We start from the raw sequence: 24813 nt of genomic DNA on the forward strand, positions 1-24813 counted from the left end.
ACTTCACCTGTTTGAGTCATGTTCTCACCTGTAAAATGAAGTGTTTAGTCTGTTCTCCAGGTCCAGAAATCTATCATTTTGATACTTGGCAAAATCTCACAGGAAGTTAGTGGCAAGGCTGGAATTAAGATCCAATTCTTCTACCTCCTGTAAACCTGATATTTGAATTTCTTTCCATTCAGTTTTGATGCCATTATATTATTCAGTGTCCTACAGACTCTTCAGTAATTTCTACCTGAGAAATGTGTGTTTTCTCAAATATAAGTATAAATATATAGATTTATGTGTGTGTATGTTTGTGTATCATTTTTAAATGCTTCTAGTAGCCTTACTTCATATTCTAGAAAGAAAGCTATTGGGTATTTGATACCTATTTCCTCAATCACAAATATCTAAGCCCGTCAGTAAAATAATTACCTTTCTTTTCTATGTAGTTACTTATTGATTTAAAAATGTGTTATCAAGGTGGGATTTATTTTAATTAATTGCTATTGAGCTAATATTAAGAAATGAAAAACACATGAGTCTATTGTCCAGGCATTCAGCTTGTTTAATTATAAAGGCACAGTCTTTTTGATGAGCTTCGAGAAAGAAGCAGCTTTTTTCTATAGCCTGTCCCTCCTCTACCTACTGTTACCCCTACCCCTACCCCACAGTCCCATCCATTCCACAGTTTAACACTTCTTTTTTACCCTCCTCAGGCTATCCGGCTTTCTTTAGAGCAAGCCCTGCCTCCAGAACCAAAAGAAGAAAACACTGAGCCTGTGAGCAAACTGCGGATCCGGACCCCCAGTGGCGAATTCCTGGAGAGACGTTTCCTCGCCAGCAATAAGCTCCAAATTGTCTTTGATTTTGTAGCTTCCAAAGGATTTCCATGGGACGAGTTCAAGTTACTGAGCACCTTTCCTAGGAGAGACGTAAGTTCCTAGGCCTGTCTTAGAAAATATGTCCAGATGGGAGACATCCCATCATTGGAGCTAGGCAAGTAGTCCAGGAAAAGTCCAATGGTGCAGGCTACTACAAAAGAGCATACCCAGGAGTGCTTCTTTGTTCTGTACACCATTCTTTCATTAGTCTTTGGAGAGATATAGCTTCCCAGGCCAGCAGACATGTGCCCTGTAGCCCATGTAGGAAATTATGTACTAAATCTTTTTTCCTTCCTAGCTGTTTCCCCTATGCCAGCATTCATACAGGCTTTGCCAAGATCTCATTCATCTCTGTATACCTCCCTTGGGAACTGTGTGCTATTAGATCAGGACCAATCTCTGCTCTTCTAAGGTGGTTTAGGAACAATTATAGATTCACTAAGAACGAGTCATGCTAAACCAAGAAGATTTTTTTATTTTACTGGCTTATGTCATAGTCAGGAATGATGACCTATATTTGTGTGTATAGTATTTCTACAAGTCATGCAATAGTCTCTCATAGTATTCTGGGGCAAAGTAAGAGATGTAGATCTGTAAAAAGATTCATTGCTGATTAAATTGTTGTGTCCAGAAAGTGTTAATCAAGAAGACTGCTGTAACTCTGGAGGGAACCAAGAGGTTACTATAATTCTTTATCACTCACCATATTTATCAGTAACTGATATGAAGACTTTATCAGTTTTATGGGTTGTGAAAAATAGGATTCAAGAAAACCTTAAAATGCTGAAACCATAGACTAGAAGGAACCTGGAGCAATTTTATAGAAATAGAGAGAGCGAGAGAGAGAGAGAGAGAGAGAGAGAGAGGGTGGGGGGAGATTCTTGCATTAGGTTTAGAAAACCAACTGCTCAAGGTTGGGATGGAAAGACAATGCTTTTGCAGAGGTTATGGTTGAATTAAGTTGAATATACGTTACTAATGTGTTGTGACTGACAACAAAAAAAAAAGCTAGTTTTATTAGGGGTACAATCCCAACAACAGAATAACTTTAATAGTCCTATTCAACTCTGTACTAAGATAAACTACCTCTGAAAGACTCCTTAGGCTCCAAGCTGAAACAGGAATCCTGAATAGATAGGAACATGGCTAGAGGAGTGCTGATAGGAAGGTGAGGGAACTGTCATTTGAGGAAAAGCAAAGGGAAACATGTTTGTTGACTTGAGCCACTTGAACCTGCATTGTAAAAGAGGGATAAGACTTTCTGAGGCTCCAGGGGCAGAAGTAGGTCCAATGACTTGAAAGTTACAGGAGGCAAATTTCAGCCTAATAAAAGAATTTTAGAAGAGAATATCTTGTGTTGTGAGGTAGTTGATTTTCCCTTCATTGGTGGAGATAAACAAGCACCACTGAACGGTCTCTTTTCAGCAATAATGGATACACACACACATACACACACACACACACACACACATATCCCATCATTATATAGAGAGAGAGACAGAAAGAGAGGTGGGAGTGGTGATGGGGAATGGTGTTCCTGCTTTAGATGGGATGGGGTTTGGACTAGCTACCTCTAAGATATATAGTAAACCTTGATATTCTGTGATTCATTATGATCTAGTAGCATGAAGTCTAGTAACCTCAACATCACTTACCACACCAAAATTAAGGATTTGGTTAAGGCTCATCTTAGTCCCTACACTGGATGTCAGATTTCCAGAAAGAGATAGAGGTTTGGGTTTTTTGCAGATGAAAAACAGTGGCATATTTTTGGTTCCTCCATGCAACCACAGATCCCCTTTGGGTGGGATGAGGATTCTGCCACATGTGTCTAAACCCAGACAACTGTAAAGGACCCCAGGTGCTGGCCATTGGCCTCTCTTTCACTGGCCCTGCCTATTGCTCCAAGCTCTTCCCCTTTATTCATATATAAGGTGCACAAACATGCACAGAGGAACACATACATGCGCATGCTCTGTGGACCACAGAGAAAGGTAAGAAACTACCTTGAATTCTGAAACTGAAGTTGAACTCTGAATGTCAGAACATTTAGAAAAGAGCCACTATCAGGGAGTTCATAATTGGCTTGATTCTCATACTTTATGTTCTATCTTGAACATCTCACTTTGGAGAACTTAACAATTAGAGCTAAATTAAGTCACTCTTCTTGACTGGGCCTCATCCATAAAATGAAAGTACTGGGAGAGATGGAATCTAAGGACCTTCCTGGCTTTTATTCTCTTTCAAATTAATTCTTACACCTGATTTTGGGGGCAGGAGGAGGGGAATCTCTTAAAAGGAACTAGGTTTTAGATCAGTATTAACAACCTCTTCTCACAGGGAAAAATGTGGGTTATGGAAAGTTGCTGCTGAAAAGAAGCAGAGGAACTGTGAAATGAAATGCAAGAGGTCTTTTTTGAGCCTACTACATGCCTGCCTTGAGCTTTACTGACCAAGCTCTAGGTTTCAGCGCCTTTAGTGCAGATTATGTTAAGTGTCAGCATGGATTAGAAGTCACTTAATCTTAGAGAAAATTTACTCCTGATTTAGATTTCAATCACTCACCCTTTGTTTTATACTACCAAAGAAGAATTTTCAGTCTGATGAACAGTCTCTTCTCCCAATGTCCCTGTCTTAGTTTGCCAGGGCTGCTATGACAGATACGACACACTGGTTGGCTTAAACAACAAGAATTTGTTGGTTTGGAGTTTTGGAGGCTGCAAATCCAAAATCAAGATGTTGGCAAGTCCGTGATTTCTCCAGACTCTGTAGCATTTCGGTGATGGTGTCTCTACCTGGCTTCTCCTACTTCTGACTTCTGCTTCTGAGTCCAATTTCCTTTGCTTATAAGGACTTCAGCCATATTGAATTAAGGTCTGACCTCATTCAGTTTGGCCACACCTTAACTAATAATAGCATCTTCAAAGGTCCTGTTTACAAATGGGTTCACACCCATAGGACTGGGGGTTAGACTTGAACTTGTCTTTTGTGAGGGCCATGATTCAGTTCCCAAGAGTTCCTTTCATGCCTGGCCCCATTTTAACCTCCACCCCATCACAAGGCCAATTAAGACCAAGCTTGGCCCACTTCCCAGACAAACAGTCTAACCAGAAGAGTTTATTCCTTTAGGAGAAAAACCTCCCCAGTACCAATCAAAAATCCGTTTATGATCCTTGGTTAACCTGGAATTATCTGCGACAGGCTGATTTTTTTTCAAAACCCCACTCTCACCATTCCCTTTCTTGCTTAAAAACTGTTTGGTAGCTCCCTACTGCCCTAAGAGAAGAAAACATTTTCTAAAGCTCCATACAGTCTGGTCCATAGCTACCTTTGCAGCCTAACATACTGTCTCTCATCACTTCCATCACCAGGAAATGTGAACTACTGTGTCATGAAATTGTTCATTATTCACTGAAGACACAAGGGTCTCTCATGCCTCTGTGCTGTGTATATTCTGTTCTCTCTTCCTTGATCATCTACCCTCCCCAGTGGCCTGTTAGAACTCTTCTTTTTAATGCCCAGCTCAAATGTAAGCCCTTCTATAAAGCCCTCCCTCCTCTTCCAAGCAGTTGCTCCCTGCCTAAGTACCCACTGCAGTTTGTACATTCCTCTCTCATAGCACTTTTCCTATTGTTCTATAATTATTTACAGAGACTGTCCATATCATGTTCATGTCTATCTCCCCTGCGGTTCCCAGCGTGATGCCTCACACATACGCATTCAGTAACTGTTGTTGAATATTAATGACCTCAGGCTTCCCTCTGTCTCTGGTTCCAGAGTGAACTAGAGAAGCTGCTCCAAATGAGAACATAAGCCCTAGGCCACCCAGATTCCAAACCTAAACCCAGAAAGCCCACCCAGGACTTGTTAGGCCTCCTAGAGCCAGGGGTGTGGGATGAGAGTTAATGGCCCTTCATCCCTCTCTAAAGCTCTTTCAAGTCAAATAACTAGTGTTTTAGCAAGGCTATTCTGTAACAGCCATCTGTGTCTGCTAGGATTAGGATCTAATTTGTAAAAGTCATCTTAAATTACTTCCAAACTAAAGACTGTTAAAAAGCCCATCATAAGACCTTGCCTCTTTAATAACAAAATAACATAAGACTTAACTCTAGGAGTCTTATTGTGTCTTTGGCCTTTCCTCCACAAAACAGACTGGTTTCTCATCAGAGGACCTGTTAAATGCTCTTTGCCACCTCACCCACCCCCCATCCCCAATCAAAACAATATTTCATGTTAAGATTTCCCAGCTGTCCAACTATTTACTAAATGTCTGACGAATATACTTCAATGAACTGAGCACTATAAGACAGCCAAAATAGCATTCATTACACATAGGCCTTCTCCAGAAAAGCTGATGGTCAAGTTGCTAGGAACATTGAGTTGTTTGTTTTCCATTTTGCTAATGGTTGCCAAGAGGAGGAATAGTATTCACTTCCAGAACTTTAGTCATTTAGTTTTACCTCTTTGGACATGTTAAAGCCATGTGAACATCAGTGGCCCATTTACCTTGATTGGGCATTGTCCTTGGAGTCAGGTAGGTGGGTCTTAAAAGCTGAGGAATGACACTGACTCCACGACTACTCACCCTGCCTTGGAGTCCAATTAATTGGGCTTCTGCCAGCACCCCCAGAACCCTCTGGATTCACAGTGACCCCAGTGCCACTCAATGTGAGGCTGTAAGTATCCCCCAACCTTCCTCCTTTGTACCACTTTCTCGTCTTCCCTCTTCTCTCCTTCCTTTCTCATTCCCCTACTTCTTCTTTCCAATCCTATTTTATCCTTTTTATCCTCTTCCTCTTCCTCTTCATGCCATTCTTCCTTCCTTTTTTTTTTTTTTTTTTTTTTTTTGGTCTTTATCCCAGAACTCTCCACCTTCCTTCCTCCTGTTTTTCTTCTTTGGCATACTCTTATCCACATCACTCAGAGGAACTCCACCTACAACTTGAAAGTAAAGTCTTTCTATTTATAAAATGACTGGAGAGCACTAGGAAAGAAGTATGGGGATGGCTAGTGGGTTCCAGGACTGCTGGCCTCTGATGCAATTACACAGCCCTGTTCTTGCCCCAAGAACAGTTCCTCCTCCAGTTCTATAGATGTGAACTCCCCAAAACAAGAAAACGGGTATTCAAACATTTTATATTCTAAAACAAAGTAATGAATGTATTTATATTTTCCCTCAGCTTTCTAGTTTTTTTTTTTTCCCCTTTTTCCTCTATAACTACAACTCTTAAAAATTTTTTATTTCTCCCTATAATGCTTAAAAGAACAGGAAAGCAAGTATAAACAAGCTCTTCACAGGGTTTTAACAGATTAGGTCTTCAGTAAAGGTTTATTTAAATGAACTGGGGGAAACACTTTCGAAATTTAGGGTATACAGACTCCTTACTTTTGTCAGCCATCCACTAAGCACCAAGCTGAGCACTAGAAATACAGTGTTGAAAAAACAATGACATGGTTCTCACCCTTGTAGAACTTAGGGTCTGTATCCAGAAGCTACTGCTGGGTGACATTTGACTTCATCGGTAACACAGAACATCTTATTTGCCACCACGAGGAAATACAAGTAGTTTAATTTGCATTCCATTCATGTATTTTTTCTTTCATATAGCAAAACATTTGCCAAGCAGTCACTCTGTGCTAGTCTCCATACCAGGCTCCAGTGATATAGGAATAAAAAAAAATTGTTACTGACCTAGAGGAGTTCACATTCTAGTGAAAACACAAATTTAAAGCAAATCACCATACAAATTGTACCCATAATTAGAAGGGATAGGTAATTTTAGCTGCAGTTGTAATAGAAGGTATAACAGAGGAAGTGAAGACCTCTGCTTGTACAGAGAAATTTTGGGTGAATGGAAGCAGAAAAGAGATGTTTGGTAGTAGTCAGACCTGTGTCTGAATCCCATTCCCTCAGTACCTGCAGCATGGCATTGGGCAAATTACTTGGCCTTAAGTAGAGAGAGGCAAAGGAGTTGGGAAGGGCATACAATTAAAAAAGGCCTAGCAACAGTGAATTCTTTCTTTGGAGAAATGATGAATATTTATGTTAAAAGTATCCAAATGCTCTAAGAAGAGCTCTAAGATTAGAGCATCTAATCTAAGATGTTCTAAGATTCTGAAGTTATATATAAGAATATATATCTTTATAAAGTCTTAATATCTCATATTTGGAATGGATCACAGAGATAATCAAAGTCAATGCCGGCATTTCACAGTGGGAGAATCAAAGCATGATTTATAAAATTAAGCACTTTACTTAAGTCATATGACCAATTATCATAGCAGAGCTGATACTAAAATCCAAATTTTCTTAGGGAAATTGCTTTTTAAGATCTTGATTTGTTAGCTCCTTTTAAAAATCTGTTAATAGGTAATAGAGTTCTACTTTAAAATTAGAGCCATAGAATAACAACCAACATTAGAGACCACCTAGTAAATCGGTATTGAATGAATAAAATCATTAATTTAGGCCAGATCCCACATTTACAGGTGAGGAAATTGAAGCCAATCTCAGAGATTGATTGGAATTTCTTAGGGCCATACAGCTAAGAGTCAGCTTGAGAACCAAGATCTTCTGCTCCACAATCCATGTGCTGCTTCACTGTTGTTGTTGTTGTTTATCATGGTGGTTACTAATAGTGGTATTTCACTTTCTCCCAAACTCAAATTATTTAATACATGATGTTGGGAACTTATGCAATAAATTGAGTTCCAAGCACCAATATTTTAAAATAGTCTATACTTCAATGACCTTCATACATTGATGCCTCTAATATTTCAGTGGGATTGATTCTCAATTTATATTAGGCTGAGTTTCATTTTTTTAAAGCAAAGTCAGAAGGAAAAACTTTAATGTCATTGAACTACCTATGTCTTAAAAATTTTGTTTTCAAGATAAACCAAGATGAAGCATCTTAATCAGTGAAATACATGTTAAAGTTACTATTGCTGAACTTGCTCCATTCCCCAAATCTCAAGTATTTTATATCACAATATGTAATTACTGAGATTTTCCAGTATTCCTAAATGATCAACATTCAGAGAAGAACGACTATGATTGTAGAATGGAACACAACTTATATTTTGTTGGTCACGATACTAATTCTGCCTCTAAATTTCTGTTAACTCTTGTTTTTTTTTTTTTTCCTCTCCTTTTCCCCATGCCACTACCCAAGTCCAAGTTTTTGTAGCCCAGATTAAACATATGGCTTCCTAATTCATCTGCCTGCATCAATCTTGCCCTCACCGCATCCACCCTCCCTACTGCTCTCATGTTATTTTTCTGAAACATATATTTAACAGTATTCTCTCCTGCTCAGAAGCCTGCAGTTGTTCTAATGGCCTACAGAAAAAAGTCCAAACTGCTTATCAAGGCATACAAAATCCTTCACAATCTTGCACCAACTACTTTTCCTGCTCTCACTGCTTACCCACCACGTGTATCCTGTCTTTAAGCCACAATACAATGACTGAAAGAAACCAAGAGAACTTACTAAGGTGCAAAATATATTCACTGAGTTATCTGAGTCCTCTCCTGTCAGATTTAGGAAGTAGCGGGACAGGTGGTATTCCTACCACTCCCAACAGATGGGGAACATAAGGCCCTGAGGTGAAATGAGTTGGTCATACCTTCAGTTAATGACCACTACAGGGCTATAGCCTAGGCCTCCAGCTTGCTTCATTTTCAAAAGTTATGTTGTAAGGAAGAATGGTTCTGGAGTATTTCAACCATAGAGCACTTGAGATTATAGATTAAAGTTATTTGACAAAGTTTATAAAATATTTACAACATCCAAAAGAAACTAAATTACAAAAAAATTTAAAAGAATAAAACAGCTGCTACAATAGCAGTCTTATTAAAAGGAAAATCTATTCTTTCTAGCAAGAGCAGTTTGTATTTTATTTTAGATTATCCATTTTGTTTAAGAAATTTATTATTTTCTAAATTGTGAATTTTAATTGTTTTTAAGTAATGAGATGAAGCATCCTATGCCCTAATGATGCCTTACACACTGAATCAGTGCCATACACAACTCATAATTGGGGCAGGTCTCTGTCATTAGAATGATTGAGGAGGTGGAATAGAGGAAAAGCAGTGGTATAACGGGAAGAGCATTGGACTGGGAATCAGAGAATCATTTAGGAGCTATGCAGCCGTGGACAAGGAACACCCTTTCTCTAAATCTCAGGATTTGTTCTCTAAAAAAGAGAAACAATAAATTCTGCTTATATCCCAGGACTACAGCATTGCTCAAATAAGGCAATGTGTTTAAAAGTGCTTTGTAAACTGTGAGGTAAGTTACTGTTCGAATAAGAAAAGCAATGACAATCATCACGATTATCCAACAGCCAAATGTTCTGAATAATTTTTAATTATTTATTTATTATTAGTAGTATCATTATTGATGGCTTACTATACCAGGCAGTTTTCTAAGTGCCTGGATGCATTGTCTCGTTTAATCCTGAAAAGAACCCTAAGGGTAAATACTCATTTTGAGATAGGGAAATTCAGGCACAAAAGAGGTTAAGTAACTTCTCCAACATCAGTAAAGATCAGAACCAGATACAAACCTAAATGTGTGACTCCAAAGCCTCTTCTATTAATCCTTATGCTATCACACCTCCTGAATCAGGCTAGGAGTAAATTAGTAAGGCAAGTTATCATCTAGAAAAATACTTTCAATGTGTAAATGAAACTTGGTGGAAAGATTTCATCATCTCTTACTTCTTCATATTGTCTTTGTGATTCCTATTCCTAGGTCACAGCCAGATATAGACAAGATGTACACTTAGTTGTAATATACACCCTGTTAATCCACAAACTTATTTTTCTAGACACTATGCTGAGTGCTAAAGAATAAGGCATGGTCCCTGCCTTTGAGAAAATCCTGGCCTTTCATACAAATAATCTTCATAGTACAATTCATGCAGTGGGCCCTGACAAAAAGGGCAATAGAAGTCAGAGTTGACTAAGATCCCTGCTGGCCTCCATGACCAAGGAGGAAGCTGTTGAACAAAACATTGAGATGGATAGAATTTTTGGTGGGATTCCTAAGGGGAGAACATTACCAACAGCTGGGACAGCTTGAGCAAAGAGGTGAATGTTCGAAAGTGCAAAGCATGGCTAGACAGTACAGTGTAGACTAGATTGGTAAAAACATGGGATTTGTAAGCCTGAGAAAGTCTGAACAGGGATTGGGAGCAGAATATATAAAACCTGGAATACCAGGCAAAGGAGCTTGGTTTATACATTCTGCTCTCAATCCCCTTTCAGCCTTTTCTCAAAGGCAGGGACCATGCTGTATACCTCACACCTAGAACAGAGCCTGGAACTTAATAGATGCTCAGTAAGTATCTGTTGAATGAATCAGTGACACAAATGAAGAAGCAACCTGTCAAGTAATAATAATCCTAGCCACCATTTATTGACTTTCCACTGTGTGTCAGACAGCTATGCTAGGTACTTTACACGTACCATCTAATTGAATTCTTACAACACTCTTTGGAGATTGGTGTTATCCTTATTGTACAATTGAAGAAATTAAAAGCTCAAAGAAGCAGATTTCAAACCCATGTCCAAAATCTTTTATGCCAGGTAAATATTATTCCCATTTTATGGATATGGAAACTGAGACTATAAGTGATATGGAAACTTGTTTTGTCCAAGATCACATAGCCAGGAAGTGGCAGAGCTGGAAATTAAATCTGAGGGCACTGATTCTTTTGTTTTGTCTCACTGGTAGCCCAGCAAGATGAATTGGTATGGAGAGAGACTGAAGCTGAAACAGTCAATGGACGTTACAGTCCTTAGAAAGATGATAAAAATGCAGCCAGGGCAGGGGACAGTTGGAGAGATGGTTGTGTTTAAAGGCTACCAATACCTGGACTAAGTATTTTGTTAAGGGGTTCATAGCTTCTCCTGTCCCCTCTATACTTGGAGTGAGAAAGATCTTCGTTCTGATACTGACTCTTCCACCTATTTGCTGAGTTATACTGTGCACATTATTTCTTTTTTTCTGTATTTCAGTTACTTCATCTTTCAAGTGAAAGATCTATCTCTCAGATTATGATGATCAGATCAAAAGTGATAATGAAAACACTTGGTAAACTGCAGAGGGTCATGCTGTTTGAGTTGTTAATGCTGCGTTCCTTTGATCCATCTCCAACAAGTCACTGCTTCTGACCTGTCTCTGGCCTTTAAAAAATAAGTTTTGTAGATGTGTTCCTCATTCTTAGTATGAGGGTGACCTGCATTTTGTCACCTATATTAGAACAGTTCCTTCCTTGGAAGAAAGTCCTCTATTTATTACAGTCCCCTTAGCACTGGAAAAATGTGTCCTGAACATTGGCAATCATGACAAGGAGACATCATGGTGGTCTAATATAAACTTATATCAGTTATCAGGTGGACCTTGGGTGAGTCACGTAACCTCTCCTAAACTGGTTCCTTCACCTATTAAAGGCAAATAATAATAGTTACGTATAAAATGATGGTGAAAATTAATTGAGGTGACATGAGGCACAGGGCATGGCACATGGTAGGCATTCAGGGTATTTGAGGTTTTAAGATGTGTAGACTTGTGCTGGGAAAGAATAGCGCAGCTCACCAGCTCGACATCCCCCAGGACAGGGCATTGTGCAGGACAAAACCACACTGTCTAACTTTCCATCATACTCTCCTTTAAGGAAGCGTATTCTCTCCTCCTCCTTCCAGGTTACTGTTTTGATAAAGCAGAATCCTCTCAGTTGGAGTTGCATGGAAATGTGACCAAACACCAGAGAAGTTTTCAGTGAAATGTGTTGGTACAATTTTGTGCTTAGTTTCAAGATGAGTTGAGTCTGAGTCTTCCAAGAGTAGGTGGATCTCTGATGTGAACGTTTTCCCTGAGATTTTTGTGGCTGATTTGGTAACCTCGTTGTTCTTACAGCCATTTCCAGCTTTCAGCCAGAAAGGGAAATTAAGAATTATTAATGTCCTACTCTGTATCAGACCCCGTGCCAGGTACTTCAGAAAGTATTCTCTCATTTTATCTTCATACAAACCCTAAAGTAGATAGAAGCTCCATCTTACAGATAAGACACCTGGGATTGAGAGACATTAAGTTTCCAGGATCACATATCTAATAAGTAACAGAATTGGGGTTTTAACCCATGCTCTTTATCCTAAGCAGAAAACTTTTTCATATAATGTGTCATAGGTCCCCAAGACTATCCCCAGGCTCAGTGATTCCCTAGGAGGACTCACAGGACTCAGCATATAGTCATACACTTAGATATGATTTATCACAGCAATAGGATAAAAGCAAAATCAACAAAGGGAAAAGGAGGTTAGAGTGAATTCCAGAGGAAACCAGGTGCAAGCTTTCATGGGTTCTCTCCCATTGAAGTAGCATAGGACTCAATTTCCCCAGCAATGACTTGTGGCAACACACATCAAACTTTACCAACCAAGGATGCTTATTAGGGACTTAGTGCCCAAAGTTTTCATTGGGGACTTACCATACAGGCATCCTCTGCCTGGCAGGTACCAAAATTCCAGACTCCCAGAAGGAAAGCAGGTGTTCAGCATAAACTATATTGTTTGCACAAACAGTTTAGTCATAGGAAGCCACTTTTATCAGTTCTGGAAATGGCAGGAACCCTCTCAAAATCCAATTTCCCAGACTCCAACCAAGGGCCAACTTTATAAGCAGGCCTTTCAAAAAAAATAGTAGTCAGGCCTGCTAGGTTAACTCTTCTCTGCACATATAATTTCATTTTTTAAGATACTCACATCTCTAATTCACTTTGGGGATTTATTGCTAGAAATGGAAGTGGAAAACTTCTGGACATTTGACTTTGCCTCCCACTGTTACTTGAAACAGACCTTAGTCCCACAGCAAAGGATAAAAGTAATCATAGGAGAACACTAACACACACTGGTTAACCCCATATTTTCTAAGCAGATTTTCAAGAGAACCTGGGGGAATTGCAGTCCCTGGAGACAGCCATCTCCTGGTTTCTAGGGTGCAAACATATTCAGCACAAATTTGCCCCAAACTCTGTAATGGTCTGCTCAGAGCCCCAGCAGTTGTCCTTGTGGCTGCAGCCACCTTCTCCTACTGTAGAAGGAGAATCATTTCTCCAAACTGGCTATTTAAAGTAAAGAAGAGGAAACCACAGTTGTTACTTATTTTTCCTTATTTCTACCCTGTAAAGATGATTTCTTTAACAGTACCCCTTACTTCTTTTCAGTCACATTTCAAAGGCATTGTAGCCTGATAACAAGAACATGCACAGGCTGTGGAGTCAAATGGTCCTGGCCTTGAATTCTGGATCAATTCTTCACTCAATGATCTTAGACAGATTACTTAATCTCTTGGTAAAATAAGAGTAATAGCACCTACTTCAAAGGGTTTTTGTGCAGATTAAATGAAAGAATGAATGTAAAAGTTCTAATATATATAGAATTTAACATGGAGTAAGAACCTAAAAATGGTAATTGGTATGATGGTAATGGTGATTATTTCTCTACCATCCCTACTCCCTCCTTCCTGTAACTTACTTTTTCTTTTATGTTTTGGATTCAGAAAGACAAAGAATCTTGCTTGGAAACTACCAGCTTTTCAAGTAAGGCTGTCAAACAGTGTGCCTTATATGCCTAATAACAAAAAGTTGAAAGTGGTGTTAAAGTAGAAATATGTAGTTTTCTGTCTACCTTCTGTTTTACCAAACCAGCAGGGAGGCATTTGTTGCCTAGATTTCTTTCATGGTTGGTAACATTTCTCAAAGAGTTTATGGTATTTTTCCTCAGTTGAGAGACAGGCTTATTTCTTCATGGAGATTTTTACTTCTTTTATGTCAGGGTCCTCTGAGGCCTGCTCTGTGTAAGCTCCTTTAGGGCAGTGGCTATGCTGTGTCTTATTTGCCTTTGTACTGCCGGTTTCTGTCACAGAATAGGGACTCACTGAGTTGTGGGTGGGTGGATGGATAGATGGATGGATGATGGATGGAAGGACGGCAGGTAGGCAGGCAGGCGTGCAGGCATACACTATGGAGGGCATGTGATAATTGCACAGTATTTGTCTACAAGGGCTAAGACTGTTAGGGAAGTAAAGGCAGGAGTAGATCACACTGTCAGTCATAGAGCACAGATTGCCAAACTAGGCACAACCTGAAGAATACACAGGGTTGGCTGAACTATAAAAGGTCTTTTTTCAGTGGTGTAGATTTGGTGATCTATATACCTCAGGGTAAGAAATTACAATTTTATTCTGTAGGTTATGGGAGCTATTGTTCGTTTTAGAACTTAGAAGTAACATGTGAGCCTTTTAGGAGACAGGGTTTAAACAAATCTTTTAAAAAATGAATAGTAGACTACAACTCAGCAATAAAAAGGGATAAACTGTTGATACATGCAACAACTTGGATGGATCTCAAGGGCATTATGCTGAGAGAAAAAAGCAATCTCAAAAGGTTATCTACTATATGATTCCATTTATATAACATACTCCAGTTGACAGAATTACAGAGGTGGAGAATGAATTAGTGGTTGCCAGGGCATGAGGATAGGCATTGTGGGGTTGGCAAAACTAGATTTCGTGGATTCATTCTGTATCTTGATTATGGTGGTGGTTATACAAATCTGAACATGAGGTAAAATTACATATAGGTATTCACACTCACACTCAAATGAGTGCACATAAAGACTGATGAAATGTGAATAAGGCCTGTAGTCTAGTTAACAGTATCATACCAATGTCAATTTCCTGGTTTGCTATTATTCTCTAGTTAATTAAAATGGTACCATTGGGGAAGGGGTACACAGGATTCTACTATATTTGCAACTTCCTATGGGTTTATAATTATTTCAAGATTAAATACTAAAAAGAAAGAAAGAAAGAACAGGCATTTGGTAGGCAGGGAGAATATGAACAAAGCCATAGTAATATAAGCCAGCATGGTATGCTTGGGGAATTGCACACAGTTTGCTATGATGAGTGTAGGGTATGAGGCAGAGCATGGAGGAAAATGAGATAGGAGATAAAAAAAATACTGAAGAGTTTTCTATGCATTCATCCAACACTTTTTGAGCACCTCCTATACACAGGACAATGGGGATACAGTGGTGAATAAGCTAGACAAAGTTTCTGCCCTCATAAAACAATTCTTTTGGAAGGTTGAACTAGTTAAGGTAGAACTGCCAAGTGGCTTGCACGAATTGATGTGGCTAATAAGCTACAGAGCAGTGCTTCCACCTGGGTCTTTTTTTTTGTAACGCAAATTTTTTGAGATATATTCACACACCATATAATCCATCCAAAGTATACAGTGGCTCACAGTGTCATCATTGCCACAATCAATTTTCAAACATTTTCATTACTCCAAAGTAAAGAAAAAAAGGAAAAAAAAGAAAAATAGAAATAAAAAAGAACACCCACACCATCCTATTCCCCTTATTCCCTCTATTATTTATATATGTTTTGTCATTATTTTATTACTCATCTGTTCATACACTGGTTAAAGGGAGTGTCAGTCACCAGGTTTTCACTATCACACAGTCACATGATAAAAGCTGTATAGTTATACAATTGTCATCAAGAATCAAGTGTACTGGATTATCATTCAGCAGATTCATCTGTCTAGGTCTTTTGATACCACATTTTTGCCTTTACCCCACTGTCTCAAATTCACTGATTATTTTGATCAGGAAGGATTCAAGTAGGGAGTTCCTGGGAAAGGGAGACCAGATAGAACTATTACAACAGACAAGACAAGCTGTGAGAGTCTGTACTAAGATGGCTGCAATGGGAATGAAGAAGAGGCAGCAGAATCAGGGGGACAGAAGAACCAATGGGATTTAGTGACTGTTTAGCCAAGTCAGAGAGAAGGGCAGGAAGGGGTTGTCGCAGGTACTTAGAGGTTCCCAGAAAGATGACAGAAATGACTGGAAAGATGATAGCACCACAGGCAAAAATCAAGGAAGACAGATGGGGATGCCGGTTTGCTTTAGGATTTGAGTCTGAGGAGCCAGAAAAAAGTCTAGGTGGTGCTTTCTAGCAGAGGATAAAGAGATTTAAACTGTGAGTATGACTCATGCTTCATTCATATGACTGGAGCAGATTTGAAAAGAGTGATAGAGAAACAATATAGGGTAGTAGTTAAAACGACTGCGTTCTGGAGCCCCAGACTGAATCTCAGCGCTGCCGTTTGCCAGCTGCTGGATTTTGGGCAAATCACTTAGCTTCTGTGTAGCTTAGACTGAGGATAATAATACTACCAACTTCATGGGACTGTTGTAAAAATGAAATGAAGTGATACTTGTAAAACATTAGTACATAGTAACTGCTCAGTAACTCTAAGCTATTATGATGAAGTCAATAGCAAGGAGAGGAAAGGAACTTGGTAACCCACAGAGGGTTTAAGGGAACCAGTAGTATTACATAAGAAAACCCATTGAAGTGTTTGAGGCAATTTCAGTCATTTCAGGGGAGCTGAGTGAAGTTCAGAGCCTTAAGCCTTAAGAAAATCTGCCTTTGCCCCTTTCTAACTTCTTAACAAAGGACTTAAAGAGATGAACAGTGGTAACAACAAATAAAGCCGTTTCTTTTTATTCCAAGCACTTCAAATATATTAGTTCTCAGATAGATGTTGTCCCCATTTTGCAGATGAGGACACAGAGGCTCAGAGAGGTTAAATTTCTCCAGGTGGCACAAGTATCAACACCAATATTAACTCCAAAACCCAAGTCCTTTACCCATAACATGCTGGTAATAAAATAGAGTGACTGTTACTGATTATATATAGGTATGTTTAAGTTTTTAAACCTTACCAAGATTCTTTACTTTGCCCCAGAATTTAATTTTGTTAGGTTTTTATAAAGCACTGTACCATTCAAAATTGCTATGTCAGAAATCAAATAAACTTCTGAAGGCTGTATATACGCTCATATCTGACTCCATCCAGCCATAAATAAAAAATCATTAGTTCTGTGCTCAGTATTCCAAATGCTTCTGCAGACACGCTTTGCTCACTTAAAGTCTGTATAATAAACCCATTGTAAACACAAACAACTTTGTGTATATGTGCAGATTAACCTTTTCTAGACACTCCTTGTAATTTTCAAAGCCAGTCCTGAGTTCCAGAGTACATTAGCACGTGCATCAACATGCCAAATCCTCCAGGCCTCACTGCAGTGCCAGCTCCAGCTTCAACCCCAGCTTCTTTCACCCATACCACACCTTGCTCCTTTCCCAGAACCAGGACCTCAAGGCTCCAGGTTTACTGTAGAACAAGAAGACTCTTTTTCTACTTCCAAATTTATTTCACTTTCCCACTCTTGTTGGCTTTATGTAAGAGCCTTGTGTGAACAGGCCTTTCTTATACACAGCATTTTAGGATGTGAGAGGTAGAAAAGGCCCTCATTTTATAGATGAAAAAAGGTCAGAGAAAGAAACTAACTTGCCCAGGGTTTAGGACAACTTAGACATCAAAATGGCCCAAGTTTACATAGTCACAAAATCAAGGGAAGATATATGTTTTATAAACAAAAAGAATTGCATGCATCAAGTTTGACATTATTTGGGGTTGTATGTGATTCATCTGAGCATTCCCTAGCACAGTGCTTGGCACATACTAACCACCAGTGTATTATATGTGAAAGTATAAATTAGTAAAATGGTTAGATGGCAGGAAACAGTTGTTTATGTCAGAATGAGACAAGTCAGAAAATACAGAGCTAACTGACACTCTAGCATTGAGTTAGGTGTTTACCTTCCTTGTGCTCCCCTGCCCTCTTCCCTATCCTAGCCCTTTTACTGTTCTGAATTGCAATGGGCCATTTTCATGTCTGCAGCCTGCCCTATACTCTACACTCCTTGAAGGCCTTGATATTGTTTTGTTTGCCATTGTATCCCAGTACCTACTACAGTGTCTGACATGTGTACACACTCCAGGAAGTATTTGTTTAGTAAATAAATGAGGAGAAATAAAATGTCCCTACCCATTCATGCCTCCACTGTTTTTCTTCACTGTTTCCATCTCACTAGGTAGAAACAAGGGTAACTGGCTTGAGGATAGGCAAGAGAGGGGCCCACACTGTAGTGATATTCACTCTCACTTATTTCTGTTTTCTTCCTTCCCCTCTTCCCTCCCTCTGCTCCCCTCACTGTATAGCCATGGCGGTAGAATTCTCAGAGCTTTCTGGAGTCTCTAGAGCTTAAGCTCCAGAAGTGATTATCTGGTTAAATTTTTCAGGTGTCTTTTAACAGAGATTTCAGCCTCTCATTTTGACATATCCAGCAGGACATTCTCAGAAGTATGTGGTGTAGTGGGAAGGGGACTAAGCTGGGAACCAGGCACCCTGGAGCAGAATTTTGACTTTTCCAGCTACTTGTTTGTTGTGTGATCTCAAGCAAGGCATGTAATTCTCTGAGACTTATTTTCCTCATCTGAAATATGAAGAGATTAAAATACTTGCTTTCATATCTTCCTTCAGCTCTGATACTGTGTTATTCTATGGTTAAATGACCTGAATGTAGATAATAGCTGCCCCTTGACAACTTTTTTCTGCAAACTAGAATAAACCATTGGCTTCCTGGTCCTACTGGCTTTATTTAAGATCATCTTCTCTCACTCCCTTTTTTTTTTTAATGGTTATTTTTTATTTGAATAATTGTGTATCATCATAGTGGCATTCTAGTAGTTTAACTGCTCAGGTTTACATGACAGTGGGTATTCTGTCATTATATATATTCTGCATTATATATATTCTGCATATTTTTTTCTGCATTATATTTTTTTATTAAGATTTATTCACACACCATAAAATCACCCAAAATATACAATCAATTGATCACATTACCATCATATAGTTGTTCATTGATCACCCTGATCTATTTTTTTAACATTTTCCTGGTACCAGAAAAAGTGATAATAAGATTAAAAAAAAAAAAATAGTGAAAAAAGAACACCCAAATTGCCCCCCCACCCTATTTTTCCTTTAGTTTTTTGCTCCCATTTTTCTACTCATCCATCCATACACTGGATAAAAGGAGTGTGATCCACAAGATTTTCAAAATCACCCTGTCACCCCTTGTAAGCTACATTGTCATACAATCGTCTTAAAGAATCAAGGCCACTGTGTTTGGTTTGACAGTTTCAGGTATTTACTTCTAGCTATTCCAATACATTAAAACCTAAAAAGGGATATCTATACAGTGCATAAGACTGTCCACCAGAGTGATCTCTCAACTCCATTTGAATTCTCTCGGCCACTGAAGCTTTATTTCGTTTCATTTCGCATCCTCCTTTTGGTCAAGAAGATGTTTTCAATCTCATGATGCAAGGTCCATATTCCTCTCCGGGAGTCATATCCTGCGTTGCCAGGGAGATTTACACCCCTGAGAGTCAGGTCCCACGTAGCAGGGAGGGCACTGAGTTCACCTGCTGAGTTCTCTCACTCCTTTTATATGAGAATGTCTATCTCAGGCAGTTTATGGGGGACTTAAGCTTTTATTTACTGTAGCTGGAAGCTTCTAATAAGCTAAGGCTTTAACAATATTTCACATTTATTTATCTGAGCCAGAGCTTAGGATCAGGTGGCAGCTAAGACACTTAAGGTTATTCAAATGCATCAAAAATATTGCTTAATAATTCTGAACCAGTTTTCTCTGTTTAGAGTATTAAGATATTTTAAATCCTTCTAATTAGTCAATTCCAACAGCAGTTTTAATAGGGAAAAATCTGTCCCTTCTGAAAGGGAAACTTATGCAAACTTACTCAGCCCTTAGGTCTGTGGAGCATACTGACTGAGGTTAGGGCGAAAGTTCAGAGCAGAGGGACCTGCTGGAGTAACCTCCTGATGGTATCAATGACTGGCTTTGTCTGCTGTAGGATGAGGCTAGTGGGGGAGAGATCTGGGGATACAGCTCGTCTTGACTCCCTTTCTTTGCATTGGTGGAGGCTCTAGGGAGGGGTGGGGAGGCTTCATGTAGTCATTTAGTAGATCACTCTTTCAGCAAACATTTGAACTTGCACTGTTTCTGGCAGCGTAACTAGACCCTGGGGATAGATAATCAGTCAGAACTCATATATACCCCCAGAATTCAACCTAACTGGAGAGACAGACACATAAACAAACAATTTGCAAAATAACTGGAGAAGCACAAAAGACAGATTACTCAGTGTGAGACTATAGCTGATACTTAGATCTGGATCCCCCCAGAAATGTGTTCTTTTGCCCGGTCAAAGGACAGGGTTGCTGTTACAACAGACAGGGTTGGCATTGCCAGTCCCAGTGTTCCAGTTTAAACACTGACCATGAGTCTGCCAGCAGACCTTGGCAGCCACGTTGTCTGCGGAGCCTAAGGTGAAACAAAAGTATGCTCACCCCCTTTCAGTTTAGTTCAGCAAACATGGATTGAGCACCTACAGAGCAGCAGAATAAGCACACGAAGAACAGACCACAATGAACATACATGGTCCCTATATTCTAGGAGCCTATGACCAAGTGAAGGGAAGAAGATGCTGCTCATGATTAACTCTTTTACAAGTAACAAGAGAAAGAGATTACTGAGGTCCCATCACTCAAGCCTGGTTTCATGGAGGGAGCAGCATTTGAGCTGAGCCTTGATGGATATATAGGTTTTCAACAAGTGGAACTGGGGAAGGACAGTACAGGTGCAGGAAACAACATAAGTGAAGGTTCAGAGAGGAAAAATGCAAGACATACTTGGGGAATAGCAAACTGCTCTCATTAGCTGAAGCATAGAGTCTGTGATGGACAGTATTTAAAGATAAAATAGTAAAGAATGTTGGGGTCAGGCCACTACCACCCTTTCAAAAAGTCTAGGCCCATGTTTCACTTATTTGATGTATTTTTGAGCGAAAATAGAGTAAACCTCGATTTTGACACTTAATCCTAAAATGTCTTTAATAGTTTACTCTACATTTTTCAGTGTTCTTGATGTACAGTCTGGTTTGATAATTTATTTAACATTCACTTATTGAGAGCATTTAATGCACCAGGTTCTTTGCTGGGTGCTGGAGATACAGATATAGGAAATACACAGTTCCTGACTTTAAGTTGCTCATTCCTATCCAGGAAACCCCCATGTAATGTACAGTGGAAGATAAGCTGTAGCATGTGTATAAGGTGTTGCAAGAGATGCTAGCATCCTTATTTAACAGACAAGGAAACACAGAGGAGGAAAAGTGATTTCTCCAAGATCACAGAGGTAGTCAGAGTAGTATATTATGGTTCGGAGCCAAGTTTACAGTCTCCCAGAAAGTGCTTATTCCCTTACTCTACTCCGAGCCCTGACCCTCTGTAGACAAGAGGGCTAAATTGATAGGAAGTTAGCATGAAGAAAACGCTGGCAGGATAAAATGCGTATCTCAGTCGTCTTCAAGTGCTACTTCCTCAGTATCCTCTCTCTGTAAATACTTGTTTCTCATTACAGTACTTTTCTTTAAGCACCGGAGAGTGGGAGTTTCTGGTATAGATTTGGCATTATCCAGGTACCCACTGGACCATCCTTCAAAGAAAACACCTTCTCTGTCCGTATTTCTTGCCTTCCAGTTTCATAAGCTTTTGGGCGGATAAAATGTAATATCAAAACAGCTCAGAGCGAGCCTTGGTAACATTTAAGATATTGAACGTGCTGCATCTGGTAACTAGAAAATTTAATGATCTCCTGCTGTTTTGGTAATTGGATAAGTAAATACATCAGAATAAATCACACCGGCAAGTCTTTTGTATGTCATTAGGGACTCAACTCTTTTAACTCCTGTTCAAAGCTCTAGCTCTTGGGTGGTGTTTGTGTGCAGAGCTATGCACGCACCATCTCACATAACTCTATTTGGGTATTAAAATACATGCAAAATGCTCACTTTCTCCCTAGTCACTCTGCCTGAAGGGCACATCTAGTATGCCACCCCAAATCTCTCTGAAGCCAGAGGGAAAAGTGTGGTTTTTTTCCCCCAGAAGTTTAAGCTATACCTATGAAGACATTCAAGCCCTTCGTGATCTACCTTCAAACTGTCTTCCCAGCCATATATTCCATTATAGGCCTGGTACAAGCCTTACCAGAAACATGCCATTCACGTCAACATCACCATGTTGCTCCTTCAGCCCACAGTGTGTTTCCCCATTCTTCACCTGTCATATTTCTCTTCAAGGCCCAGTTCAAATGTCCCCCCTTCTCCTGAAGTCTTCTTTCATATCCTCATGCATGATTAGAATTTTTAACCGGGAAGAAACTTTAAAGATCGTCTTCTAATCCAGATCAACCCTACTACCACCCATTTAAAATTGGGAAAATGAGGTCCAAAGCAAAGATACTCTGTTGCAGTGAGGAATCATTTAAGAATTTTCTTAGTGGCAGTTCGAAGGATAGACTCGGATGGAATGATCTATTGAGAGCCCATGAGGTGCTGGTTGTTGCTGTCACCAACTTACACATGAGCGATTTGGATCTTAAGGAGATTTGATGACTTGCTCAAGAACATACATGCAGAGCCAGGTTTTAAAACCTTGCTTTTTCTTGGTCTCTCTCATTAGCACTTAATTCATGCCTAGTGAAGAAACTCTGGGATCAACAATAATTAGGATTTCTCAAATGGCTTTTAAGCTGAGTTAATGGTTGTGAACAAAACCAGACGACAGGTATCTTTTCTTTTTATTTGTCTCTTGGTGTTCTGTTCTAAACAGAGTGGTCTGTGTTATGGACCAATCTTTTAGTCAGAGGCATACTAGGAATCTTTCATACAAGGACCTGGCTGCCTTCCACAATAGCCTCTGAAAGTGAGGCATGTCTCCTAGATCAGTGCTTCCCAACCTTGTTCAAATCACTGCACACATTGAAAATGAGGTTTGTGTGCCTCGCTGGGAAAACCATATGAGGTGCCAAGGATCAGAGGCATCCAGTCCTGAGGATTCTGGCTGCACAAAGCCCCACCTGCCTGACTGCCCCAAAGGATGAGGGAGACCAGTATCTCAGCACACTTGTAACCTGTGCACACTACTGGGCTCCTTGCAGATTTTTCTTGCCACACTACAGAACCCTCATGAATTTGCCTATATCATAATTTCTGCTTTCAAGAACAGTGAGCTTACAAACTGCTCTGTAAAGTAGGATTCCTTTTATTTGTCTTAACTCTTATGTCTTCCAGATCATTCTTGGAAACAAACTTCCCAGGATGGGAAGACATGCCTATTCTCATTCTTTTTATGCTCTGTGATTCTGAAGACTTGGATTCTTCCCTCTTTCTAGACTGAAGAGGCTTTCCCCTCCCCACCTCACCCCACTCCACTCCTGATAGAAGCCCCTCTTTTCCCTCTGGAACTTCCCATTAATATCGTTGCATCATAGTTGAGTCAAACTCACCATCAGGAATACCCATATAGCCACATCGTGTTCTGTGAAGGGAGAAGGTCACGTCTTTCATTTGGTGTCCAGCGTTTCCCTGACAGCATGCCAAGTTTGAGGCCATTTTGATGATTAGTAACAATTTAGTGTTGGTGTCCTCATTTAAAAATCTAGTTTAAAGACACAGGCTGGGAATGAAGAATCCAGGTTTGGTCCCAACTCTGCCATGAATGCTGAGTAACTCTGTGCAAGCTCTTCCAATTCCCTGAGCTTTTCTGTCCCCACCTGTGATAGAGATGACCTCTAAAGACCCCTCCAGCTCTACCAATCACTAGGTCTGTGATAATTGAGGAGCTAGATGAGTGAAATTTGCCCAAATGCCTGAGGCAGCAATATGCTCTGTTATGGGGAGCTTCAGTTATATGAAGGGGGTAATCCTTCCAAGCAAGGGAATTGACGTAGACTAAATAGTCTAGAACATGAATACAGTCCTAAAATAATCTAGTTTGGTGGTTAAGAATACAAACTTTGGAGCCAGGCCTGATTTTAAATCCTTACTCTGCCACTTCCTGCCTGTGTGGATCCTAGGCAAGTTATATAATCTCTCTGAGCCTCTATTCCTCATTTCTAAAGTGGAGGTAATAGCACCTCCCTCATAAGGTTGTTGCAGTGCTTATAAAGCACTTAGCACACTTAGCACCTAGCAGCTCCTACTAAATGTTAACTGTTGTTATTGTAAAGTGATAAAACAAATAAACAGTGCTGCCTATAAGACACAATTTCCATCCCTGCCTATAAGACACAATTTCCATCCCTTTGTCACCTTGGTCTTCTCTACCTTTGTTCTTTTAACATTTCTCTCATTCTCCCTTCTTCCTACCTAAAAAAGTCATCAAGGAAAAAAAAATGTCCTGTAGGCACCCTATGCTTTGCAGCTACAGAAGCCCACTCAACCCCACTCTCTAGCACCCATTTGTTCTATCACAGTTCAGTAATAGAAAAAGGAGCATCTGTCATTGTTTCCTGGGAACCCTAACCCCAGTGCCACTTCTTTCCTGTGGTCCAGTGAGACAGATTGGCTCAAGGCTCAGGAACTGCACAGGAAGATGTGATGGAGATAAGCCATAGAGTAGCTGCAGCGGGAAGAGTGGGGGGTCCTGGCAGGACCCTTCTAAATGAAAAATTCCTTTTGGGGTTCTGTTACCACCTGCAGCAAAGGTAAAGAAGTTGCTAGGAGCTAAAACTGACATTTTTGTTATAGTTTATTCTTATTGATAATAGCAATCCTTTATGTTTGCAAAGGACTTTATAGTTATGAAGCCTTTTTGCACCCTGAACAGCACACAATCAGCAGACTTCCACATCAGCAGATCAACTCTTAGGTTCTCCCTCTGATACTTTGTTGGTATAACTGCCCTCTTTAGGGATTCCAAGCTCATCAAAAGGTGTTTAAAGAAAATGGACATTTAGCCTTTGGGACCAAGACATCAACAGAAGTTGACAATAAAAAGAGAGCCTGAGTTCCTCTGGGGAACAACAAAGCTCATACTACAACAGGGACGTGAGCCATGACACAGCTGTGGAGCGCCTGCTTTCTT

The 24813-nt window shown here is 39.8% G+C and overlaps 1 protein-coding gene across 1 annotated transcript in view; it reads left to right on the forward strand.

The window, feature by feature from the left end:
• FAF1 (Fas associated factor 1) overlaps positions 1–24813 on the forward strand; it is a 618418-nt gene that overhangs the window by 583965 nt on the left and 9640 nt on the right. Inside the window, exon 18 of the mRNA XM_037827260.1 lies at positions 702–917. Within this exon, the coding sequence (XP_037683188.1) occupies positions 702–917 (216 nt within the window). The remainder of the gene's footprint in view (positions 1–701; positions 918–24813) is intronic.

This window comes from Choloepus didactylus, chromosome 2 (genome assembly GCF_015220235.1).
Source record: "Choloepus didactylus isolate mChoDid1 chromosome 2, mChoDid1.pri, whole genome shotgun sequence".
In the NCBI taxonomy this organism is placed as follows: Eukaryota; Metazoa; Chordata; class Mammalia; order Pilosa; family Megalonychidae; genus Choloepus; species Choloepus didactylus.